Raw genomic sequence first — 25,217 nt, 5'->3', positions numbered from 1 at the left:
TAAGTCACGATTTATTTATTGGTCACGAATCACAAATATTATAAGTTACAGCTTATCATACAATCACAAATTATTAAATAATCAGTCACAGATTAACAATTTTTTAGATCACATATTATTTTTTGATCACAAAGTTTTTTTTATTGATCACAGGTTAACCAATTTAATGGCCAAAATAACTTGTGAGCACCACCACCAACACGACCACCGCCATCAATCCACAACCACACCACAATCATCCACGGTCCGAGCAGCAAAACCATTATCTCAAATACCACAACTACCATCATCACCAGCACTACCAACAAGATCCAACAAAGCTATCGCCACCCAAACACCACATCCACGAGCTCCACCACCACCACCGTCCCCACCCACCAATTGAAAACACACAAAAAATTGTGAACCACCTGCGACAACAAACACCGCACTACAACACCGCAATCTCAGGCAACATCAACCACTACCATCCAAACACTACAAAAAAATAGATCCAGATCTTTCCAAACTAGAGCCATGCACCATTGACGACGAACGACATTGAAGAACATCACCACTATTCCAACGAATCGCCACCTACACCACCCCCACCTAACCATATCTGCAAGCATCGCAACAACTCCAACGAACCACCAACACCATCACAACCACACATTATTGACTTCCATACACAAAAATCACACAGATCAGCAAACGTATACCTTAGATCACCACTTCCACTACCTGCACCAACAACCATCATCACCACCACCACACTGTCACCATTATACCATAGCCACTACACCCATGAAAATTTCCCAAACTAGTTGCCGCTGCTACCACTGCATTCCATTGGTTTAAAACCTGATCTAAGAAATAAGGAAGAACTATGCACAGAGTGGTTCTGGTGTCAAACGAGGGAAAAAAAGAGATGGAACATTGAAGAGAAAAAGAGCGAGAGGGAATGAGTGAATGTGAGGTGATTTTTAGGGTATGTATGAAAATTGGGAATTAATTTTATTAATAATATTAAATTAACATCTGATTTTTGTATAAACAAACTTTAGATTTGATTTTTGAAATTAGATCTTGAAATATATGAGTAATTTCCACTATTATATTTCAATCTGATAAGTGTACAATATATCATAATTTTCCCCTCTTAATTGTTGCATTTGTGTGATTATTTGATACTAAAATGCACTCATTATACTTATGCTTTGATTAGGTCATATTTTGGTAAAAAGTGTGAAATTTAGAAGAAAAGATCAAAAAAGGATCAAAATGGAAGAAAGTGAAAGTTCAGGGACCAAGTTGCAAATAATCTAAAGATAAGATGGGCAATGAAATGATGATTTGAGAAATCTAGGAGTTCATTGGGTCCAAGTAGAAGTTAAAAGAAGTTAAATATGACCATAATATATCCACAAATCAAATTCCAACCGTATAAAGATTTTTAAAATTTTCAGCCGGAGATTGAAATCAACTTTTGACCCAGTAAATATCAGAATTTGGAAAAAGCTATTTCTAACAAAATTTAGTGTTAGCTTTCTAAATCACTTTGAATTATCTTAATTGGACATTGTGAGAGAAAGTTATGATCAAAATACTAAAAGTAGTCGTGTAGAATATTTTAGTCGAAAATTTAGTTTCCTTATTCGGTTCAACCTCTTCTCGAAACAACTTGGCACACGATTTTAAGCCCTAGACTGGATAGAACACATCTCTTCTTCACATCTATAACAATTCTCTCATCTTAGGCTAAAGAATTCGATAGAGAACTAAATTCCTAGGTGAAGCTTCGAAGGAATTCATTGGACTTGGTGACTTCACATCATTTATTCATGCAAATTGGTATTTTTACTGTTAAACACTTATAGATCTAGACTTTCTTTTATGAATTTACTTTGGAATTGATTTAACTTTTACTAGATTCTTCATAGATTTATGAATTTACTTTGGAATTGATTTAACTTTTACTAGATTCTTCATAGATTCAATCATGTTTCTCTATTGTGGAATTGAACAAATTGTTGAATTTCAATTTCAATCAACTTTATCGGTGGATTATTTATTGCCTTATGCGTTGTGTATATGGTCGATTCTTAATCTTAGTCCAAAAAACATGTGAGTGAATGGTTTACAAAAGCCTAGACCCTAGGATTACTATTGAAATTTGATTGATCTTCATTGTTAAATCTTCCGGTTAGAGAGTTGGGATGGAAACCTCTAATTGAGCAAAAAGCCATGAATTATTGATGTTGATGATCCAATCCAATTGAAGGAATTCAGATGCTTCAATAATCTCGCATATTAATAATTAAATGTCATCCAATTGATATATTATTTTCATATAATTCATGAAATCCTAGTTCGATAAATTCTTTAAACAATTCGTCCATCTCCATGGAATCGACACCACAAAGCTGTACTACAACTACAGCGTTATTCTTTGGGCGTAATCAAATTTGGCGTCGTTGTCGAGAAGACGGTACAAATAATCAAAGGATCTTCGAGCAAAAGGGTGACTTTATTCCTCTTTTATATTTTTTAATTAGCTTAATACTATTAGTTTTTATTCTGTTATTTCTCACAAAATTTCATATTTTTTTTTTTTGCTTTATGAATAGAGATCGAAACGAGCGGGGACGATTAATTGCAAGACCGCAACCAGTGTTTGAATCTCTTCTTAACCCTCTCTTTGATACTGAATCTATTGGCACACACATCATATTATACAACATAATGACTGATGGTGAACACGAAGAGGTACCAACTAGGACCTTGCATGATTATCTTCACCTCACACGTGCATCTACCCCATCATGCATTATATTTTTACATAATTTGCCACGTTTGGATCTTAAATCGGTACTTCTTTCCACCTTTCATGGTCTTGAAAATGAAAACTCATTCGTGCATATTAGGGAATTTGAAGAGGTCGTTGTAACTTTCCACAATCAACGTGGTACAATGGATGTAGTCAGGCTTAAATTTTTCCCATTTTCTCTTAAAGAAAGAGTAAAGATCTGGCCGTATTCATTGCGACCACGTTCGATTGGGACTTGGCCTGAAATGACTCAAGTATTCTTTGGCAAGTGCTTTTCCCACCACAAAACAACTGCATTGAAAAATCAAATCTCTTCTTTTTTCTCAAAAGGAGAGTGCAATTTTATATCAAGCGTGGGAAAGGTACAAAGAATTGTAAGCCCTCTGCCCCTACCACGGTTATGAAAGTTGGTACATTGTAAGTTATTTTTATGAGAGATTATTACCTAGAGAGCGTTAATTTGTTGAAATAATGTGTAATGGTGAATTTTTGCAAAACGATTCAGATGAGGCTATAGACTACTTAGATGACTTAGCCGAGAAAGCCCATACCTGAACTGGATCTAGTACCACTGAGAGTACTAATAGGTCACGACCCACTGAAAACCCGAATAGCACAGGTATTTATCATCTTGGGGGAAAGATAACCTTAGAGCAAAGGTAGAAACCCTCACTAGAGAACTTGAAAACCTGCGTGCTAAGGATTCAAAAATTACTTGATCTGTTTCCCATATTAAGTCTTTAGAGCCTTGTTTTATGTGTGGAGAGAGTGATCACCCAGCACAGGAGTGTGCCACTTATGTTGAGATGAGGGAACTTTATGAGGAATACTGTAATGCTCTAGGCGTATATCAAAAGCTCTATATTCCTTACCTTGAGACTTACAATCCAGGGTGGCAGAAACACCCCAACTTCAGTTGAAAGTCTGAAAACCAACAACCTGCCCAATCCAATAGAGCTTACAATATACCCCCACATCAACCCACATCCTCTAGGAATTCCTTAGAAGATACTTTACATGCATTTATTGAGGCACAGGGTAAAACAAATAAAAATTTTGAGACTATGATTGGCTAGTTAGTTGAGGAAAACAAAGAGATAAAGAATCATATGTCCAAACTAGCCAATGCCTTAGCTGTAGGGAAACGTGGGAAATTTCCAGCTCAAGCTTAACCAAATCCAAAGGGACAACACATGGCACAAACTTTGGGCTCGGGAAAGACCAACTTTAAGGAAGTAAATGCCATAACCATTAGATCTGGGAAAGTCATTGAACTAGCCCTTCAATCTAGGAAAAATGAAAAAGAATCAAGTGAGCCACAATGAAGAAGTAATAGAAGCTCCAGTTAGGGTACCTTTCCCTCGAGCCCTCAAATCTACCTCGAAGTTAACCACTCAACACAATGAAATCCTATAGCATCTTAAACAAGTAAAAATCAATTTGCTTTTTTTGCACGTGATTTTTCAAGTTCCTACATATGCTAAAGTCCTTAAAGACTTATGCACTATGAAGAGGAAACATCATATCAAGAAAACTATTTTCTTGATCGAGCAAGTAAGTACTGTGATAGAGCAGAGGATCTCACTAAAGAATAAGGACCCTAGTTGCCCCACTATGTCTTGCACCATTGGGAACCATAAGTTTGCACAAGCTCTTCTCGATTTAGGGACTAGTGTCAATATCATGCCTTATGCTATATGCTCAGCGTTAGGTTTGGACAAGATCAAACCTACTTCTGTGGTCCTGCAATTAGCTGATCGATCCAACATTAAACCTAGGGGAGTAGTTGAGGATGTATTGGTACAAATTGACAAATTTTTCTAACCCATGGATTTCTTAGTATTGGATTTGAAAGTTGATGTGAACGTTAACTTCGAGATTCCCATTATTCTTGGTAGACATTTTCTTACCACAGCTAATGCTCTTATTAATTGCAGGAATGATCTAATGAAACTATCATTTGGGAGCATGACACTGGACGTCAACATCTTTCACATCATGAAGCAACCGAGGAGGATGACGAGTGTCATCAAACATTCATGATTGATGCACTTGTTCAGAAGGAAGCACCTGAGATTATAGACCCCAACCCTTTGAGCTCTTTCCTTTTGAATTCAAAAATTTTAGCAGGATATGATAATGGGGAATATGCTTATATTTGTACTGCTTTTGATTAATTTCAGGATATGGGACACCATTGGTGTCTATTTTCAATGAGTTTGGTGCAATGCAAAGAAGATTGACAACGCCCTGGCTAGATGCAGGCTAAAGAAAGTAATATTGGGTCAAGCAAACGATAATAAACAAAGGCACTGCTTGGGAGGCAACCGAAGGAAAGTTCGTTCTCTTCTCTTTCTTTTCTTATTTTTGCATCTCTTTAGGTTTATTTTCATCACATGCATTATTCACTTTATTTTAGTTTATTTTCATTTTTTGCATCACCCTTTTCAGTGAGTACTTTCAGGCTTTTTATACTTCAGCTTATGTTGATTCATTTCGGTATTCAGATGAAATCTTTACTTTTTTTTCTTTTGACAGACATGTTTTGCATTGAGGACAATGCAATGTTTAGTTAGGGGGAGAGCGTATTCGAAATTTTCTTGTGAATTACATGATTTTCGTGGAATGTTGGTTTTGTTTTACTAAATTGGTCTAAAATTTTCCCTAAGTCTCTATTTGTTACATGTTCAAGTTTTTGAATGACAAAATATGCCATTAGAAGTTGATATTGTTCATGTGAATCTAGATATTGAGACACTTGTCGAATCATTTTATGCACAGTTGTGGTAAGATAGTGGTTTAACACATGTAGCTAGAGGAATCTCTTGCTGAAGTTTTCTTGTGAGAGAATTGGTGAGGATTGAGAGCCATATATACTAAAAATGGTTATAAGCATTCATTGATTTTGTGAATTGGAAACTTCTTCTGAGAATAACATCATGCGGTATGTGCCAAGACGATGGATTATACTTGGGAAATGATAACAGTCAATTTAGAATTGAAGTTGAGCCTTCAGACTAGTTCTTCTCTTTTCATAATTATAATATCCTAGTAGCCACTCTAAGCCAATACACATATAACCGTTTCTTTTCATGCGTCTATGTTATCCATACCTCTTCACATCGAAATTAAAAGTCTATAAACATTCATTTTTCAAACCTTTATGCTTCCAGTAGGGAAAAGCAACGAAGAAAAATGATGAGAGTTGATAAGTGCTTAGGTGAAGTGACGTATCTTAAAAGAAGAAGAAGAAGGGGAATTTAAAAAAAAATCTAGAAAAGTTGATGAAAAGAAAAAAGAAAAAAAAAGGAAGGTGGATTGATCTTGGAAATTGAAACGTTGAGGAATGCATTGATGTAAAGGATTTGATCTATTGAAATACTTAATGAAATGCTTAACTACGTACTTGAAAGTCTTTGAATTCCTTTTGTCATTCTATACACATAGCCCAACTTAATCCTCATTACAACCTTTTACATTGGCTGTGTTGATCCTAAGTAGGGTTGTAGTAAGAAGTTGATGAATTCGCAGTTGATAGTGTGCCTATCATGTGATCAATGTTTGTTTGTTGCTTATTTATAAATATTTAAGCCTCTAAGAGTATATCTTTCTTAGTTCCATAAAGAGAAACCATGTACTAAACACTTTGATACCCGTGAATTATGGGGCTAAACTTTTAGCATGAGACATACTTGATGTTGCATGCACTGAGGTTGGTAGTAAGATGGTTATGGCTTGATACACACTCACACATTTGGCATGTGTTTTCGATATCTTGATAATCATAACATTGTTAATTTCTTGTAGTGTTGAGTTTGAAAGGGACATGGCATGTGGTTAAATTGATATTTAATAATTTCATTTATATCATGAACCAATCATTCATTTGCTTATTTTGTATTAAATTGCTAGGAACTACCAATAAGCAAGTTGGGGATGTGATAAGTGTGCAAAATATCATAATTTTTCCCTCTTAATTGTTGCATTTGTGTGATTATTTGATATTAAAATGCACTCATTATACTTATGGTTTGATTCAGGTTACATTTTGGTAGAAAATGTGATATTTAGAAGAAAAGAGTGAAAAAAAAGGGACCAAAATGGAAGAAAGTGAAAGTTTAGGGACCAAGTTACAAATAATCTAAAGATGAGAGGGGCGATGGAATGATGATTCTAGAAAACTAGGAGTTTATTGGGTGTAATTAGAAGTCAAAAGAAGTTAAATATTACCATAACATATTCACAAATCAAATTCCAACCGCATAAAGATTTTTCAAAATTTCAGCCGGAGATTGAAGTCCACTTTTGACCCAGTAAACATCAGAATTTGGAAAAATATATTTCTAGAAAAATTGTATCCCTTTGTGTTAGCTTTCTAACGCACTTTGAATTGTCTTAATCTGACATTGAAAGAGAAAGATATGGTCAAAATGCTGAAAGTAGTCGAACAGAATATTCTAGCCGAAAATTTAATTTTCTTATTCGGTTCAACCTCTTTAGGAAATAACTTGGCACACGGTTTTAAGCCCTAGACTAGACAGAAGACGGCTCTTTTTCACCTCCATAACAATTTTCTCTCATCTCGGGCTAAAGAATTCGATAGAGAACTAAATTCCTAGGTGAAGCTACAAAGGGATTCGTTGAATTTGGCGACTTCACATCATTTATTTATGCAAATTGGTATTTTTCTTGTCAAACACTTCTAGATCTAGGCTTTCTTTCATGAATTTACTTAGGAATTGATTTAACTTTTACTAGATTCAATCATGTTTTTTTTTTTTTATTGTGGAATTGAACTAATTGTTGAATTTCAATTTCAATCAACTTTAGTGGTAGATTATTTATTACCTTATGCATTGTGTATATGGTCATTTTTTAATCTTAGTCCAATAAACAAGTGAGTGAATGGTTTACAAAAGTCTAGACCCTAGGATTACAATTGAAATTTGATTGATCTTCATTGTTAAATCTTCCGATTAGAAAGTTGGGATGGAAACCTCTAATTGAGCAAAAGCCATGAATTATTGATGTTGATGATCGAGTCCAATGGAAGGAATTCGGATGCTTCACTAATCTCACATATTAATAATTAAATGTCATTCCAATTGACAATTTATTTTCACATAATTCATGAAATCCTAGTTCGATAAATTCTTTAAACAATTCGTCCATCTCTCTATGGAATCGATACCCCAAAGCTGTGCTACAACTAACGCGTTATTCTTTGAGCGTAATCACCGCCATAACCAACTAGTCCATTATCGACTCATATACACAACTCATTCTCTCCAAAGTCCAATTACCCAAATTTTAAATGTGAAAATTACATAGAAACCTACTTTTAAAGATCTCATTTCATAAATTATATGCTAAGTTTATTGTTTCAAAAATAAAATATTTGTTAATTAATATATTATTATTTTATAAATATATTATAAAATTAAATTAATACACATCTACCCCTACCACCCAAAACCTTAATCGTCTTCATATTTCCTCTCTTTTTCTCTTTTCCCATTTTACCTCTCTCTCTCTCTCAACAGAAGAAAAGTGTCACCGGGCCATCACAGCGTCGACGCTACAGTTGCATCGAGTTGTGACTTCTACATGGTGTGAGTGGCTGCAGTATCAATCAATATGTACAAGAATCTGCAACATCCGATCGTCGTGAGTGGCTGCAATACCGACCGATGTGTACGCGAATATACAACATTCGATTATCGAGATCTGTAGTGCTCGAATGACGAGGACATCTACAACTACGGGATCTTTTGTAGCGATGAAATAGATCGAGATCTGCAGCGATGCATTACCCTTGGTGGTGTTGCAGTTTTTGATTTTTTTAATTAGATCTGTTTAATTTGAGTTTTTTGTGGCGTTTGGTGCTTTTGCACATAGTAGTGGTGGTTGAGTAGATGGCAGTGTTGATGTAGTTGGTGTTTGTAATGGTCACACTGGTGCAATCGATGGTGTTGGAGGAGATGGTGCAACCGTCGTGGTAGTATTTGGTAGTGGTGTTGGTTGTCATCATCATTGTTGAGCTCGTGTGTGGTGTAGGTGTTGCTGGAGTCAGGGATGAGGTGGTGGTCACAATTGGTGATGATGATGGTGGTGATGGTAGTAGTGACAAAGGTGGTCTAGTAGTGTAATGCTATGGGAGTGGTGGTGGTGAAGTGAGTTCTATGATGCTGTGATTTTGTCGGTGGTGCGGTGAGTTCTGTGATGCTGTGGGTGTGCTAGTGGAGGTTCTGTGATGATGTGAGGGTGACGGTGGTCATTCTGGCGTGCGGCAGTTTTGGTGGCATTGTGACGGATGACAGTGGTGAGGAGGTAGTCACAAATGTCGGTAGTAGTTACAAATGATTTGGTTGATTGTGGCTATTAAATTGGTTAATCCATAACTAATAAACAATATGTGACCAATAAAAAAAGATAAATTGTAAACAAAAAATAATATGTGATCTAAAATTTTTTTAATTTGTGACCAATAATTTGATATTTTTTGACTGTATAATAAATTATGACTTTTAAAATTCGTGATTTGTGACTGATAAATGAATTGTAACTTAATGTTTTTTTTTTATTTGAGATCGATGAACAAATTGTAATTTATGAAATTTTTGGTCTGTGACCGTTAAATAATTTATGACCTATAAAAATTTTTGATTCATGATTGAAAAATAATATATGACTAACTAAATTATTAATTTGTGATCAAATTGTTTAGATCTATGACCTTTATATATTTAATTAATAAAATATATAATTAATTAATTAAATTGTAAATAAATTTTATTAAATATCTAATTTTTGAAATTTGAAATTTTCATTCTTAGTTTTAAAATGGATGATTCTTATCGTCTTATTAAATTTTCCCATTTGAAATCATCCCTACTCCAGTACACACCTGGCCCAACTACCCGAAACCACTAAACGACCCTCATCTAAATCTACACATCAAACAGCCATCCCTTATCCCGAAATTGTTGTGAACATGACTTCCCCGTTGCACATCTGCTGCCTACCATCACAACGACCACAATTCACATACCGCACAATCAACAACAAACCCATATCACCACCCAACAGACAGATCTGTTAATCTCTTTTTCTTTCATCAACCACAGCCTATCGACACTACACAATCTTTTTCAAATCGTCGACCACCTATCACAACCTCCGATTTATGTCCCTACCTGTGTTTGAAGTTGGCATCTGCGTGTCAAGAGGAATAGAGACTGATTTCATATCTGTCAAAGCAGAAACGCGTGTTTAATTGAAAATTTTTCAAGTTTTGATAAAGCTACGAGGGTTCCGTCACTTCAAACGGTGATTCCTTCAATGCGGCTAGGGTTTCACCAAACCCAACTATCTTTTTATCCCTTGTTGTTAGGTTTGCTTAATATTTCCAAGGAAAATGTTCTTTATGGCCTAACCATGATTAGACTGTTGATGCACATAATAACGTTCTCCAAATTCTCCTCAATGCTAAATTACCTGAATTAATAGAAATGAGGAAGTGTTGTTTCTAGAGTATAAGTTTCTCCTTGAAAATAATTCGGCTGAATTACCTTATGTAAGTTTGAACTACGTAAAAATACGATCAACAGTTAATTTGAGCCCACCAACTTCACGATATTTCCTTAAAACGAATTTGTTACCTTCAACGGTGCTAAAGACGTCCAGCAATCGTTTCTCATGAACAAAGTTCATCTCCTATAGAAGCAGTACAGCAATCTGCGGGAGTTCCAACGAACACAACGAAGTGTTTTAACTTCGAAAATAATATTAGAACGAGAGAGAGTGAGGATGAGATTCAATGCAGAGAATATTTGCAATGAAAATGGTGCGATTTTTCTGGCCATGGGGTAGGCTATTTATAGACTTGTTCATGGCCATTCGAACATCCTCCTGAACAGTCGTCATTGTTCAGGCAGCCTTCAAAACTCGAACAGACATATTTATTCGATACTGCGCCGGTTTAGTCGATTAACAGTCGACTGTTTAGTCGATTAACAGTCAACTGTTTGGTCGGTTAACAGATGACTGTTTAACAAACCATCTAAACCAAGAAAAATTACCTGGAAATAAGCCAAAATTAATTTCATTAAGTACCCGAGAATTTGATTATTTACAATTTGCTCCAAAAAATTCAAATAAATTTTGTCCAAAAAGTTAATATAGTGCAAGGATCCACCCGCACCCGCACCCGAACACGAACATGAACCGAACTGGACTTGAACATGGGCACGTGCTCGTGCTCGTGTCGTACCAAGCTGAGCCGACTGACTAACTGATCGGACGGAAACGACGAGGCGGCTCGCGCGTGTGAGTTTATGACTGAACCCGATAGGATATAGGTCTCTCCTTCCAAAGACTATTGGTACCCCTTGGGGCCCAAACCTAATTTCCAAACTTCCATCATATGAACCACACCAAAGTTTCCTAACCTTTTTATATGTGGGATAAGTGTTTGGTAAATCAAATTCTTCCATGATTTATAGTTTCAAGTGGGTTACTTTTACATTCAATATTTCATTCAATTCTAAATGATTTTTGACAAATAAATATATCACATTAATCATCTCGCGGAGTAGAACGTGAATACGCTAGGTCCCAAATTAATTAAAGTGTGGGTCCCACTAAAATTTGGGTTCAAAGTTGACCCATTTTACTAATCCCCCCACATGAATGAAATATGTCGGCCTTTTTCCAAACAATATCTGACATGTTTATCGAAGTAAAATTGAAGAAAACTACATTGAGATAAGTAGCCAAAGAGTTTGAACTTTTCCTAGTAAAATCTATCGGATTTACTTAGCCAATCAGTAGCAAGTTGCTTTGAACAGTTAGTCGTGCATGTAAACCTAGACAATAGAAGTCACACAATTCTCTTCAAACACTGTTGGTTCTCACGTTTGTGTCCATTTTGGCCTTAGACACCTCCTGATTCATGAGTGTTTTTAGAGAATTCATCTTTCACTTAAGTCTCTTAGAAGCTGCTCCTTCTCACCCACATAGGTGGTTTCTATAAAGAGTATTCTGCTATACTCCACTTGAACGAATCAAGATATAGAAACCATTAAAAGCATAACTTAACCTATTTCACGACAGTTAGGCACTGGCTCATTATAGGAATGGGTAGGAGTAAAAATCTCCCCAGTGCGTACTAAGTTTTCCACAGTTCAGCTGTCTCATTAAACCTAGATCTTGGGATCTCCAGTCAACTAGGTTGGGTTGCCACCATGAAATTTTTTTATTATTTTATTAGTTTTAATCACATCCCCTTCGATGAACTTTTGATTTGCTCTTTTGTTAAACTTTTAGTTTGCAGATCCGCAATATTCTCTTTTAACTTCACATAATCTATAGAGATAATACTAGTAAAGAGCAATTGTCTAACGATATTGTGTCTACGACTTATATGTCGAGATTTACCGTTGTACATTGCATTCTGTGACCTACCAATTGCTGATTGACTATCACAATGGATACATATAGCAGACACAGATTTTATCCAACATAGAATATCTTCCAGAAAGTTCCATAGCCATTCGGCTTCTTCTCCAGCTTTGTCTAACGCAATAAATTTAGATTCCATCGTTGATCTAGTTATACATGTTTGTTTTGAAGATTTTCGTGATACTGCAGCACCTCTGAGTGTAAAAACATATCCACTTGTTGACTTGGAGTCTTTAGTATCTGATATCCAATTTGCATCACAGTATCCTTAAAAAACTGTTGGATATCTTGAATCGTGCAATCTAAAGTTTTTAGTATGTTTTAAATACCCTAAAACTCTAACAATTACCTTCCAATGATCATTATTTGGATTACTCGTATATCGACTTAGTCTACTAATGCAATAAGCAATATCAGGTTGTGTGCAGTTCATGACATACATTAAACTGCCAATAATACGAGAATATTCCAATTGAGAATTATCATCATCAGTAATAGAAACAAGATGCATACTAACATCCATAGGTGTTTTCATAGGGATACTATCATATTTCTTGAATTTATCAAGAATCTTCTCAATGTAGTATGATTGAGACAATATGAGACCATTGGATGTTCTAGAAATTTTAATTCCTAATATAACATCGACCACACCTAAATTCTTCATTTCAAATTTACTTTTTAGTATCCTTTTTGTAGTTTGAATTATAGTATCATTGTTACCCATAATCAACATATTATCTACATATAAATATACCATGATGTAACCATTTTTGAGTGTTCTTAATATAAACACATTTGTCAGACCCGTTAATTTTCAAACCAGTTGACATCATAATCGTGTTAAATTTTTCATGCTATTTTTTAGGAGTCTACTTTAATCCATAAAGTAATTTAACAAGTTGACATACTTTCTTTTCTTGCCTGATACCACAAATCTTTCAGGTTGCTCCATATAGATTTCTTCATCTAATTCACCATTCAAGAAAGCCGTTTTAACATCCATTTGATATATATCCAAACTATTCAACGCTGCTATCGTAATAAGCATATGTATGGAAGTAATTCTTGTCACAGGAGAATAAATATCGAAATAATCAAGACCTTCTTTTTGCTTGTAGCCTTTCGCGACAGGTCTAGCCTTATATTTGTCAATTGATCCATCTGCTTTCATTTTCCTTTTGAAAATCCATTTACATCCCAATGGCTTATTACCGGGAGGAATGTCTACTAATTCCCATGTATGATTTTGAAGTATGGATTCAATTTCACTATGAACATCTTCTTTCCAATATGAACCTTCGATCGATGACATAGCTTCTTTAAAACTTTGAGGTTTATTTTCTAAGAAATATGTTAAAAAGTCAGGCCCAAAGGAGGTTGACGTCCTAGCCCTTTTACTGCGTCTAAGTTTTTCATTTATAGATTCTTGATCGATAGCCTCTTCACTTTCACGAGGTCTCTTTTGTGAATTTGATTCATTTTGCATGTTATAAGGAAAAATATTTTCGAAAAATGTAGCATCCCTTGATTCAAGAATTGTATTGACATGTACATCGAGTATTTCAGAATTCTGTACAAGAAATCTATACGCATTACTGTGGTAGGCATAGCCAATGAATACACAATCAATAGTTTTAGGTCCTATTTTAACCCTTTTAAGTTTAGGAACTGCTTCCTTAGCCAAACAACCCCATACCTTCAAGTATTTATAAGACCTTTCCATACTTCATAAGGTATTTTATGCGTTTTTCAAAGTGGTAATTTGTTAAGAATAAAATTGACAGAAAGCAAGGCTTCCCCCCCCCCACAAGTTCTATGGTAATCCATAACTTATTAACATAGCATTCATCATCTTCTTCAATGTTCGATTCTTGCGTTCAGCAATACTATTGGATTGAGGAGAATAAGACACGGTAGTTTGATGAATAATTCCATATTCCGAACAGAATTGTTCAAATGGAGAATCATATTCACCACCTCTATCATTTCTTATGGCCTTAATCTTTTTATTAAGTTGATTTTCAACTTCTAACTTATAGTGTTTAAATACTTTAATTACTTCATCGTTGCTTTTGAGTAAATACACATAACAATATCAAGTACAATCATCGATAAAAGTAATAAAGTACTTATTACCTCCTCTAATTTGAACAAACTTTAAATAACATATGTTAGTGTAAATTATATCTAGAGGTTCGGTACATCTTTCAACAGAACGAAAGGGTAAACGTGTCATTTCGACTTCTACAGATATATCGTATTTGTGAGTAGGATTTAAATCGCACTTTGGTAATGAATTTAACTTGATTAGTCTACGCAAAGTATTATAATTTACATGTCCTAATCGTTCATGCCAAATATTAAATGACTCAAGCAAGTAAGAAGAAGATGTAATTTTATTCATAATCGTAGGTACAATGATCATTACATTCAATTTAAAGAGCTCCTCATTCAGGTAGCCCTTTCCTACAAACATTTCATTCTTTGTAAGTACAAATTTGTCTGAAACGAATACTAACTTAACCTCGTTCTTGTTTCATAAAGAACTAGATACCAAATTCTTTCGAATATATAGCACATGATGAACGTCATTCAAAGTGAGCTCCTTTCCACTTGTCATTTTTAGCACTATCTTTCCATGTTCTTCTACCTTGGAAGAAGAGTTTCCCACGTAGAGATGTTCATCATGATCCATCACTTTGTAAATAGAGAACATCCCGCAATTTGAGCATATATAACAAGTAGCTCCAGTATCAACCCACATTCTTTAGTGTTTCCAACTAAACTGCATTCAGAAACGACCGTAGAAAGATTTATATCTTGTACCTTATCGAAGAGGTTGTCATGTTCCGTTACATTAGCCTAATGAGTTTTTTCCTTGAAATTCTTTGGCGTTCGACAGTCTTTGGATCGATATCCTGTCTTGCCACAATTGTAACAATTACCTTTGAACTTTTTAGCAATTTTTGAAGAACTAGTTTGTTCTTCTCCATTGTGCTTCCTCTTTTTGTTTGTCTTTAGACCTCCTTCCACAATGTTGGCTTTCAATTCCATCGTATGAGATGCACCACTCCTTTTTTTCAAATTTGTGATTGTCTTTTTCAATTCTCAATCGGACAATGATATCTTCAAGTTTCATTTCCTTCCCCTTATGCTTTAGATAATTCTTGAAGTCCTTTCAGGAATGCGGTAATTTTTCAATTAGTACAGCAACTTGAAATGATTCACTTAGTTTCATTGCTTTGGCATGGATGTCGCTAAGTAGGATTTGAAGTTCTTGAACTTGGGATATGAGAGTCTTGTTGTCAACCATTTTATAATCCAAAAAATGACCGATAATGAATTTCTTCGAGCCGACATCTTCGATTTTCTACTTGGTGTCCAAAGATTCCCATAATTCTTTTGCAGACTTCACATTGCAGTACACATTATATAATACGTTATCCAATCCATTGAGTACATAATTTCTACATAGAAAATTAGAATACTTCCATGCATCTACCGCAGCCAATTTCCCAACATCACTGTCTTGCTCGGTGTATGAAGACGCATCTTCTTTGAGAACTTTTGTCAAACTTAATGTCGTCAGATAAAAAGCATTTTCTATTGCCAGCGCTTGAAATCCGACCCATTAAATTTTTCTGACTTTTCCCCAGTCATATTCGGGAGTGTAGTACCAGAAGTTGTCATTTTTGAAACACAATCAGAAGATAGACGATAAGAAGGGGTAGAAACAAAATAAACCAGAAAAGGTCGTTTTAAGATTTTTGTTTCTGGAGTATAAGTTTCTCCTTTGAAATAATCTGACATAATTACCTTATGTAATTTTGAACAGCGTAAAAATATGATCAATAGTTAATTCGAGCCCACCGATTTTACGATATTTCCTTAAAACGAATTTGCTGCCTTCAACGGTGCTAAAGGCGTCCAGCAATTATTTTTCAGGATAGAACGAATTTCATCTCCTATGGAAGCAACACAGCAATCTGCAGGAGTTCCAACGAAAGCAACGAAATGTTTTAATTTCAAAAATAATATCAAAATGAGAGAAAGGGAGGATGAGATTCGATGCAGAGAATATTTGCAATGAAAATGGTGTGATTTTTCTGGCAGCGGGGCAAGCTATTTATAAACTTGTTCGTAACCATTCGAACATCCTCCCAAACAGTCGTCACTGTTCAGGCAGCATTCAAAACTCGAACAGATATGTTTGTTCGATACTGCGCCGATTTAGTCAGTTAACAGTCAACTGTTTAGTTGGTTAACAGACGACTGTTTAACAGACCATCCAGACCAAGAAAAATTACCTAGAAATAAGCTAAACTTAATTTCATTAAGTACCCGAGAATTTGATTATTTACAATTTGGTCCAAAAATTCAAATAAATTTTGTCCAAAAAGTTAATATAGCGCAAGGACCCACCCGCATCCGAACAGGAACACAAACCGGATCGGATTCGGCCGCGTGTTCGTGCCGTGCTAAGCTAAGCCGGTCGAACGGACGGCGGCGGCGACGTGTGGGTTTATGATCGAACCCGATAGGATATAGATCTCCCCCCTTCCAAAAACTATTGGTACTCCTTGGAGCCCAAACCTAATTCCCAAACTTCCACCATATAAATCACACCAAAGTTTCCTAACTTTCCTATATTGGATAAGTGTTTGGTAAATCAAATTCTTCCATAATTTATAGTTTAAAGTGGGTTATTTTGACATTCAATATTTCATTCAATTTTAAATGATTTTCGACAAATAAATATATCACGTTAATCACCTCGTGGAGTAGAATGTGAATACGCTATGTCCCGAATTAATTAAAGTGTAGATCCCACTGAAATTTGGACTCAAAGTTGACCCATTTTACTAACCATTTTCCAACAAGCAGTCCTTCTGTTTCCAATCCGTTCGCCTGTAAATCGCTTTTGGTTTTATGCACTGTGGCCTCAGTATAAATGCTTCTCGTGCACAGATGGTCACTTATTACTGGTAGACTCTCTAACCGCACTGACAATGAAGTGAAAAACTACAGGAATACCCATTTGACCAAGAGGGCATATATGGCCCAAATATGAACCTAGATTCTTCAATTTGGATGGCATTTTGTGTATTCTGAGTTCAGATAAAAGGCAGCTTCTCAGAAATGAATTCAAAGGTTAATTTATTTAGATCGTAACTACGCTGACTCAAAACATTATGAGTGTTCTTTCCTTGTGTTTCACCGACACAGTCATCTCTATTTAAATTTCATCTGATTGGGAAAATTTTTAGGTATCTGAGAATTGATAACTTTACTAAATTGCATTCGTATCAAAAACTGTTTCTTCAACTTTTTAACGTAGACTTAAAATGACTGGTGATGACTCAAGATGCTTACACCCAAACTTGACCTATAACGCCCTGAGCTCGTTATCCATCGAATCCCTCACATGTGAGATCGGGCTATCTTTGAGGTCGGGCCTACAGATATAGGTCGGGTATTATTGTGTGAATCAAGCCACGTGTCCCTTATCGTGATTCCTGAAAAAGGTATCCCATTCTAACTACAACTCTTCAGGATCCTTATCCCAACCGTTTTAACCTACTCCTACTTTAACTCAAATCCAAACAGTTCACTTTGAATAGAACTCAAACACCTTGTCCAATGAGGAAAGAGACTACAGGTAGTTAAATCGTTCTATAACTCCACAACCAACACCTATAAACATGTGGTCTAGGCTCATTATACAGGTACGTTTTTCATTGTTTGCCAACTCATAGCCTAACACACTAAAATTCCTAGATGACCTAAGCATCGGAGGAGCGACGAGAACATACCTCGTTATCTTTGTTTCAGGTATAGGAAGATTGTTCGTGTTCATCTAAGTTCGGAGTTCAAACATTCAGTTCGAGATCTATCAGGTATGATTTTTTGGTAGCATCAATTGGAAATTTCGGTTCCTGTCCAATGAACAGATTTTTTAATGACTTTCAAGATTATGTTGGTTGGGTAATTGAAGCATATCAGAATCATAACTTTGATAATGCGGAAAGTAAGATAATGATGCTGCTATTCATTCATATCGTGCACGTTTAATAGTCACAGATGGTATAGACAAATCCAGACTTCACTTGTACGAACATAACAATGTAAACTGAAAAGTTCGCAAGCCAAATTTTAGCTCTCTTCCCAGTATTTCTGCACAAGTAAATAGGAAGGGACGACATACATAACTCTTGAACAATAATTGGCATTCAATAGTTACTGGCTCCTATACAAATTGAATTGTAGCCACGTAATGCAAAAACTCATCATTTAGAGGGAAAGTTGCGTCCTGCTTCTGAAAATGACAAAGCTCTTGAGATCACTTGTTACCTTGCTGCAAAGCCTCATAACTCTTCTCTCAGCCTGTTTCAGTGAGTCGTTGCATGAATTACTAATGATGATTTTTTTCATAAACTTGATCACCTGCTCTTATTGTTCGATGTATCATTTAGCAGCTCACATCCTGTTTCTCGACATCTTGCATCTCGATAGGTTCAGGGAAAACCTCACTGGACGTTCTTTTGTGTGAAGATGAATGATCATTAGCACCACTACTACGAGAACCAGTTCTCTCTGTCTGCTTTAGACCAGCGATAATTTCTTTGTTCGTTTGACTATTAGAACTTTCCGATGAGCTGTGGTTCCAACTACCAAAGAATGCAGCAGTCCACGAATTCCTCGATGAAGTTGTTCTAAGCCTCCCCGAGCTTAAATTTTCCTCCCTCACGACCTTAAAAGGGTTTTCCAATGCTTTGAGTACATGTCTCATTGAAGGGCGTCTAGAAGCCTTGGGATTCAGACACGACTTCGCCACTATTGCAACGGCCCAGACTTCTTCAAGAAGATCCTCGTCTATAATGAGAGATTGGTCCACAATCTTGACTACCAATTCCTTCTCGTATATACTGATGAACGATAAATTGGTGATCAACCACTTCTTTGCATGGGCGTCGTTTGAGCTGCTGATGCCAAGCCTACCAGGCAAGCTCGAGTAAGACCTTTCCAAAGCAGTATACATCGTAGGCACAAATCGCAGATGATGATCCTGGATATTAAATTATTAATGAAACTATATATTGATAGCTGATATAATATTCTCAATCAAATTGCTGAATTAGACCAAAAGGGTCCTCCAACCCAGTAGAGTGAAGAAGAGAAGAGAAACTATATCATAAATAGACTTCATATATATGCAAGAGAATTCTAATACCAGATGGGCGTCTTCCTGAAGTCCTGCAGATTGTCAAGGAACAAGGTCTTAGACAACTTTGAAATGAAATACTTCCCCAAAAAATAAATTTGAAAGGAAATAGGTGTCCAGTAGCAGTATAAAGCATACGTACAAGCGTAACTTGATAAAATCTCAAAGGTTTTGGCAGCTCAAATCCTTAATCAATACAGTGCTTTTTTGTGACAGGTTTTAGAAACGTATGCTTTTTGTGACAGGTTTTACAAGCATACACAGACGATAAAATCCTTATTCGCTTAAAAGAAAATATGCTAGAAACTTAGTTCATTAATTTTTCCCTTGGAAATATTAGATTGTGCAGAAGAAAGTGTCCACTTGTTCATCATTTTAGCCATGAGAAACAAGAATACACGTCAGGAAACTCTTCAGATGAATACAGATGCCATTTTTCGAAGGAAATTATGTTTTGAAATCATAAAAGTTAATGTTTAGGGAGGAAATTAACTTACTGCGGCGTCTGAAGAAACCTTACAATCATGCTCTTATGATTATCTCCACCTTGAGCACAAACATCACTCAAGCTTCCCAGCCGTACTTCATATTTGTCGTCTAGGAATATACTGCTAGCTTGAATATCTCTTCAGAAGGGAACAAAATGAACTGGAAGTTAATTAATCGATCAAGAGGGATTTTTTCAGAAATAAGCACAGACTGTACAATTTATTATCAGAAAAATGTCCAAATATAACGAAAAAGGAATGGAAGACTCTGACCTAATATTAGCGTAGACATAATAAAATGGGCTGGACTGAAGTTTCACAACACATTCTTAGAATATCAATTACTCTATCTAACAACCGCTGTTAGATGAAATTGGCCAAGAACAAGTACAAATTCACCCTTAAGAGTAAAAAGACCAAAATATTCAATAAATAAATAATACCTATGGACGAGTGGAGGAGTGCATTCATGGTGCAAGTACGATAAGGCCTCAGCAGTTCCAATTGCAATTTTCAATCTCGTAATCCAATCCAATGACTGCAAGCTTTCATCTTCAAAATTGGGTGACCTATAGAAGGAATTGGACAAATCTCCATTTGGCATGTATTTATAAACCAAGTACATCTCACTCTCATTCTCTAAGCAGTGTCCCAGGAGTGGGACGAACCTTGGGTGTTTGATCTTTCCTAGTAAATCCAACTCTGCCATGTATGATTCTTCACTCAACAAACATAAATCAACTTTCTTGATAACTGCTTGGTATCCACCTTCAAACATTCCCAGAAAGATATCTCCGGAGTGACCATGCTTTATAAGGTTTTCATCACTAAAATTACATGTAGCTTCGAGTATCTGCTCATGAGAAAATGATTCTCCAAGCCCAGACAAGTCAATATTAACCTTTGGAGGTGGCTCTCTACCTCCTCCTCGAACAGGCCTCTCATTTGCATTCCTTTGATGATTTCTACTTCCTATACTACATGTCTTCATAAACAATAACACTCCTGCTGCCAGAATTACGACGAAGCCAAGTCCACCAAAAAGTCCAACCATTATATACGTCAATCTTTTTCTGCTCTTCGCCGGTTTCACTAGTGGAGGTTCCGATGGCTTGGGAACAGTTTCGTTGCCGAAAAATAGACCTCTCTCAGAGTAAAACTTGTTACAGTCCTCCGACTTCCTCTGCCTCGGTACACTTGACAAGCAGTTATTAGTAAAAATAATGCTGCTTCGGCTATCATTAGGAGCTAATCCTTGAAAATAGTTATTGGACAGATCAATCGATTGAAAGTTCTCAAGTCCAGAGAACAAATTTCCATACAACAGATTATCAGAGAAATTGAATACAGCATTAGAGGGATTGAATGAAGCCTTAAGGTCAGGGAAAGTACCAGTGAAATTATTCCCTGCGACATCTAGGTGTCTCATATGGGACATTTCCCATAAATCATCAAGAAGTTCACCAGAAAAATAATTCCGTCTCAGAACTATATATTCCAGTTTAGTAAGATTCGACAAAATATCAAATGGAGAACCCTCAAGCTCATTATTTCCAATCATCAATCTTTGCAAACTTCTCAGGCCTGTCAAGTCCTCCGGTAGTGACCCCGAGAAAGAATTGTATCCAAGATCAAGTACTACTAACTGAGAAAGATTGCCCATCTGAGCAGGAACAGAACTACCAAGACTATTATTACTTAAATTCAAGACCTCAAGACTAGAAAGTGAACCAAAACCAATTGGAATCCCACCTGATAGATAATTAGAAGACAGGTCAAGATTAGTGAGATTCCCAAGTGTTGAAATGTCACTTGGAATACGCCCTGTTAATTGATTTCTCGAAAGATCAAGAATAGATAATGAAAAGAAACTCCCCAATGCAGCTGGAATTAGCCCTGTAAGCGAATTATCCGATAAATATAAATGCCTAAGCCTACTTAAACCTCCAATTGTTGACGGAATTGAACCATAAATTGAACAAGATCTAAGATCAAGAATCTGGAGATTACTTAACCTTTGGCCTAACCATTCCGGAATTGACCCTGGAAGTAAAAACCCAGATGAATTAAAGGAAGACAACAACGTAAAAGCGGGTAAAGAATCAATAGCAAATAGCGGATTGAGTTTTCCTTCACGAGTTCTTCTTAACCCGGATAAATTTATTCCAATTACACGACCATTTTGGCATTTTATTCCAGTCCAATTCAAACATGGGTTAGTTTTTCTAGGCCAATCCTTCGCTCGAATTCCCAGTGACGACCGTAGGTCTCGTAAAGCCCTCCATTCCGAGTTGGAACTCAGTCGTGGGACTGTCTGAGTAAGAACAGAGTTGACAAACAAGAAGAACAGAAGTGGAAAAATCTTGAAGCCAACCTCCATGATTTCTGTTAGAGAAAATCAATATGTGGCTAATTTCTATAACACTTTCTGAAAATGGTTTTCTTGCTTTTGATTACACTAATTTTTTTCTCTTGAACAGTGCTTCTGTCTGCAAAAATGAAGTAATTCGCATTGAAATTAATATATCAGTGCCTATCCATTGACCCATAAAGGTACAAAATTGCAGGAAATATTTGAACGTTTGTGTAAATTTAGGTACAGACACATACCTTGGTCATCACCACGTTTGGTTCTTCATTTCAATACAAATATAACAACTGCGTATATGCATGTGAACCTTTAAGTATCTGGATATGTATACGTCGGGGTGTATTAATGGCGAAAAGGGTTTTTCTCAACGGCCACAACTGTATGTTTTCATGGTAGTGGGAGAGGCATTATTAATGATAAATATCGTTGGTGACCACTGACCAGTAATTTGACTCGATGGGGTTCGTGGAAAGCCGTAACACACAGTAACCGTGTCTCTGTGTCTGTGTTGGCTTTTTCGGGTCCTCTGCAAGAGCAATTATACAAGCGGAAAATTATGAGATTGGTAGGACTAGTGATCAATCTCTTATGATTGATTCGAAATAATTGAATTGATTTCGTGTTTACATTCTTGCATGGACCCATTGCTCATGTAAGGTTAAGGAAGGAGGAGGAGGTTGAATTTTCTTGATTTGTGTTTGTCATCGTTCACTTGTAGTTTGTTTCAAATGGAACCTTGTGGCAAGTAGATTGCCAAGTTGATGAGGATTGAGGTGAGACCATTCTTACTCTTGGTAGTTTTCGAAATTATAATTACTTGTGCAGGGGCAGATGCTGATTAAAAAAGATTAAGTAAATATTTTTTTATATGTGAATTATTATTATTATTATTATTATTATTATTATTATTATTATTATTATTATTATTATTATTGCATATTAGCCCATCCTGAATTTTTCCTTGGATCTACCATTTCACTTGTGATTTATGAATTGTGTGATCAAGTCTTCCATCTTATATTTCTTACGAAGTAGAGAGCATGAAACTTAAGGCCATGTATGATTTTTCTCTTTGATGTTCAGTAATAAATAAATTTAGTCGTAGTTGTTAGGAATTGAGTCACATGTAAGCATTTACAAGATTTTCAAAATGTATGTAATGAAAACATAGAATCGTATGGTGTATTATCTATGATAAGACATTAAAGTTGTCATACGATGAAATTAATTTAATATCTAGAATATATGAGCAACAATTTTCGCTATTTGGAGTGCCTCCTGCACTTAGCCTAAGCAAACATACAATCAAAATCAAACAAAAATTTTGTACAACTAATTTTATCTTTAACTCTTAATTCAATGGAATATGATCGACCAGCACTCCCTTTTTTTAAAAATACTTACCGGAGTTTCCCGAGTCTTTACTATAGATATAAGGTTCAAGCCTTCACCATTTTTAATATTTACAAAATTTATTAACATATTTTTTGTACGAGAATGAAAACAAAAATTTGTTGCTAAGTTATATACTCTTTTTAAGTTCTATTTAGCAAATATGCTCTAATTGTTTTTAATTAATCTTTATTGTGTATATATATATATATATATATATATTAACAATTTGTCAAAGATACTATTCTTAAGAAAGTTATAATAATTGAAGTCCAAAATGTATGGTATAACGTCATATCGCTGTCCTAATCTTATGGTGCATAAGAGGCCTAAAAATGATAAAGACGTGAGTAATTTGTATCATTTAGACGGTTCAATGTATGCATAATGACAATGGTAGACCGTGGACTAAAAAAGATAAAGTTTGAGTTTAGGCTCCAAAGCCGCCAAACTTTCAACGCGTATAGCCGACGGTTTTGTTCATCTCAATGTTTTTATTCATTTTTCTGATAATAAAAATTTATTTTTATTTTTTGTATATTTCGATTAATTTTGCATGCTAAAAAGATCTATTTCGAGCGTAATAAATAATAATACAATTGTGTAAAACAAATACAACTAAACTATTAGGCTGTGGTTGGTTTGGTGTTTTCGAGCCATTTTTCGTTTTTCGTTTTCGAAAACGCGGAAAACGCGTTTGTTTCGTCGTTTTTGAAAATGTATTTTCGAAAACGAATTAAAATTTATAACTGAAAACGCAAAACGACTTTTTATCGTTTTGAGCGTTTTCAATTATAAATTCCCAAAGTGCGAAAAACATTCAAAACGCGTCGTTTTCGAGGAAAACTAAACATCGTTTTGAAATCGAAAATAGAAAATGAAAAACTAAACCAACTGCACCCTTAGCATGTTTATTATTTAAAAGTTAGCATGCTTATTAATTATTACGTTGATTTAAATATATAACTAAATAGTATAATTTCTAAATTTTACTACAGCCAGTGTTAATAGGAAAAAGTCAAAATTTGCTTCCAGTACTAAGAAGTTGTTTTTAAAAACTTTTTAAAATAATTTTCTAGAATTACTTCCCACCCGTTTGGCAGGTTTTCCACTTCTTTTTCAAGTAGAAGAGTTCTTATAAAGAAGGTATATTAATTAGTATTTTTTAAAGAGTTTCTCTTTTGGAAGAGATTTTAAAAAGTCTCTTCTAATTTGAAGAACTATTTTTATAAAATTAACCAAAAGGGCGTAAAAGTATCTTTTGGGTTTAAAATTTTATTTCGACTTTTCAAAAGTCATGTCGAATGATCTCCTTTTCTGGCAAAAAGAGCTGTTGGAGAAAAATTACCTATATAGCTTCCTTATTAAGAACTTGTTAAGTACAGATTTTAAACCAATTAAAATCAATTTTTAACCGTTATTTTACTATTTCAACCGTCATTTTTGAATTATTCTCTCACAGGTAAGACC

General features: G+C 35.4%; 1 protein-coding gene across 5 annotated transcripts; it reads right to left on the bottom strand.

Annotated features, from left to right (window-relative positions):
* Window positions 1–18,899: 18,899 nt before the first annotated feature.
* Window positions 18,900–23,055, bottom strand: LOC111389043 (probable LRR receptor-like serine/threonine-protein kinase At2g16250). Of its 5 annotated transcripts, XM_023013892.1 has the most exons (5): window positions 22,595–23,046; window positions 20,428–22,473; window positions 19,994–20,122; window positions 19,506–19,528; window positions 18,900–19,340 (listed from the first exon to the last, which is right to left on the bottom strand). In XM_023013892.1, the coding sequence occupies exons 2-5, from the start codon at window positions 22,362–22,364 to the stop codon at window positions 19,270–19,272; spliced, it is 2,160 nt and encodes a 719-aa protein (XP_022869660.1). In that variant the 5' UTR covers window positions 22,365–22,473; window positions 22,595–23,046; the 3' UTR covers window positions 18,900–19,269. The 5 variants fall into 5 exon arrangements, 3 of the variants coding, with proteins under 3 accessions (XP_022869660.1, XP_022869659.1, XP_022869661.1); XM_023013891.1 differs by lacking the exon at window positions 19,506–19,528 and having other exon boundaries at window positions 19,010–19,340; window positions 22,595–23,047; XR_002701667.1 differs by lacking the exon at window positions 19,506–19,528 and having other exon boundaries at window positions 19,215–19,340; window positions 19,994–20,144; window positions 22,595–23,055.
* Window positions 23,056–25,217: the final 2,162 nt, after the last annotated feature.

The sequence above is a fragment of the Olea europaea genome, unplaced genomic scaffold (assembly GCF_002742605.1).
Source record: "Olea europaea var. sylvestris unplaced genomic scaffold, O_europaea_v1 scaffold555, whole genome shotgun sequence".
Taxonomy (NCBI): domain Eukaryota; kingdom Viridiplantae; phylum Streptophyta; class Magnoliopsida; order Lamiales; family Oleaceae; genus Olea; species Olea europaea.
Note: the sequence above shows the minus strand (reverse complement) of the source record. Positions and strands in the feature narration are given on the sequence as shown.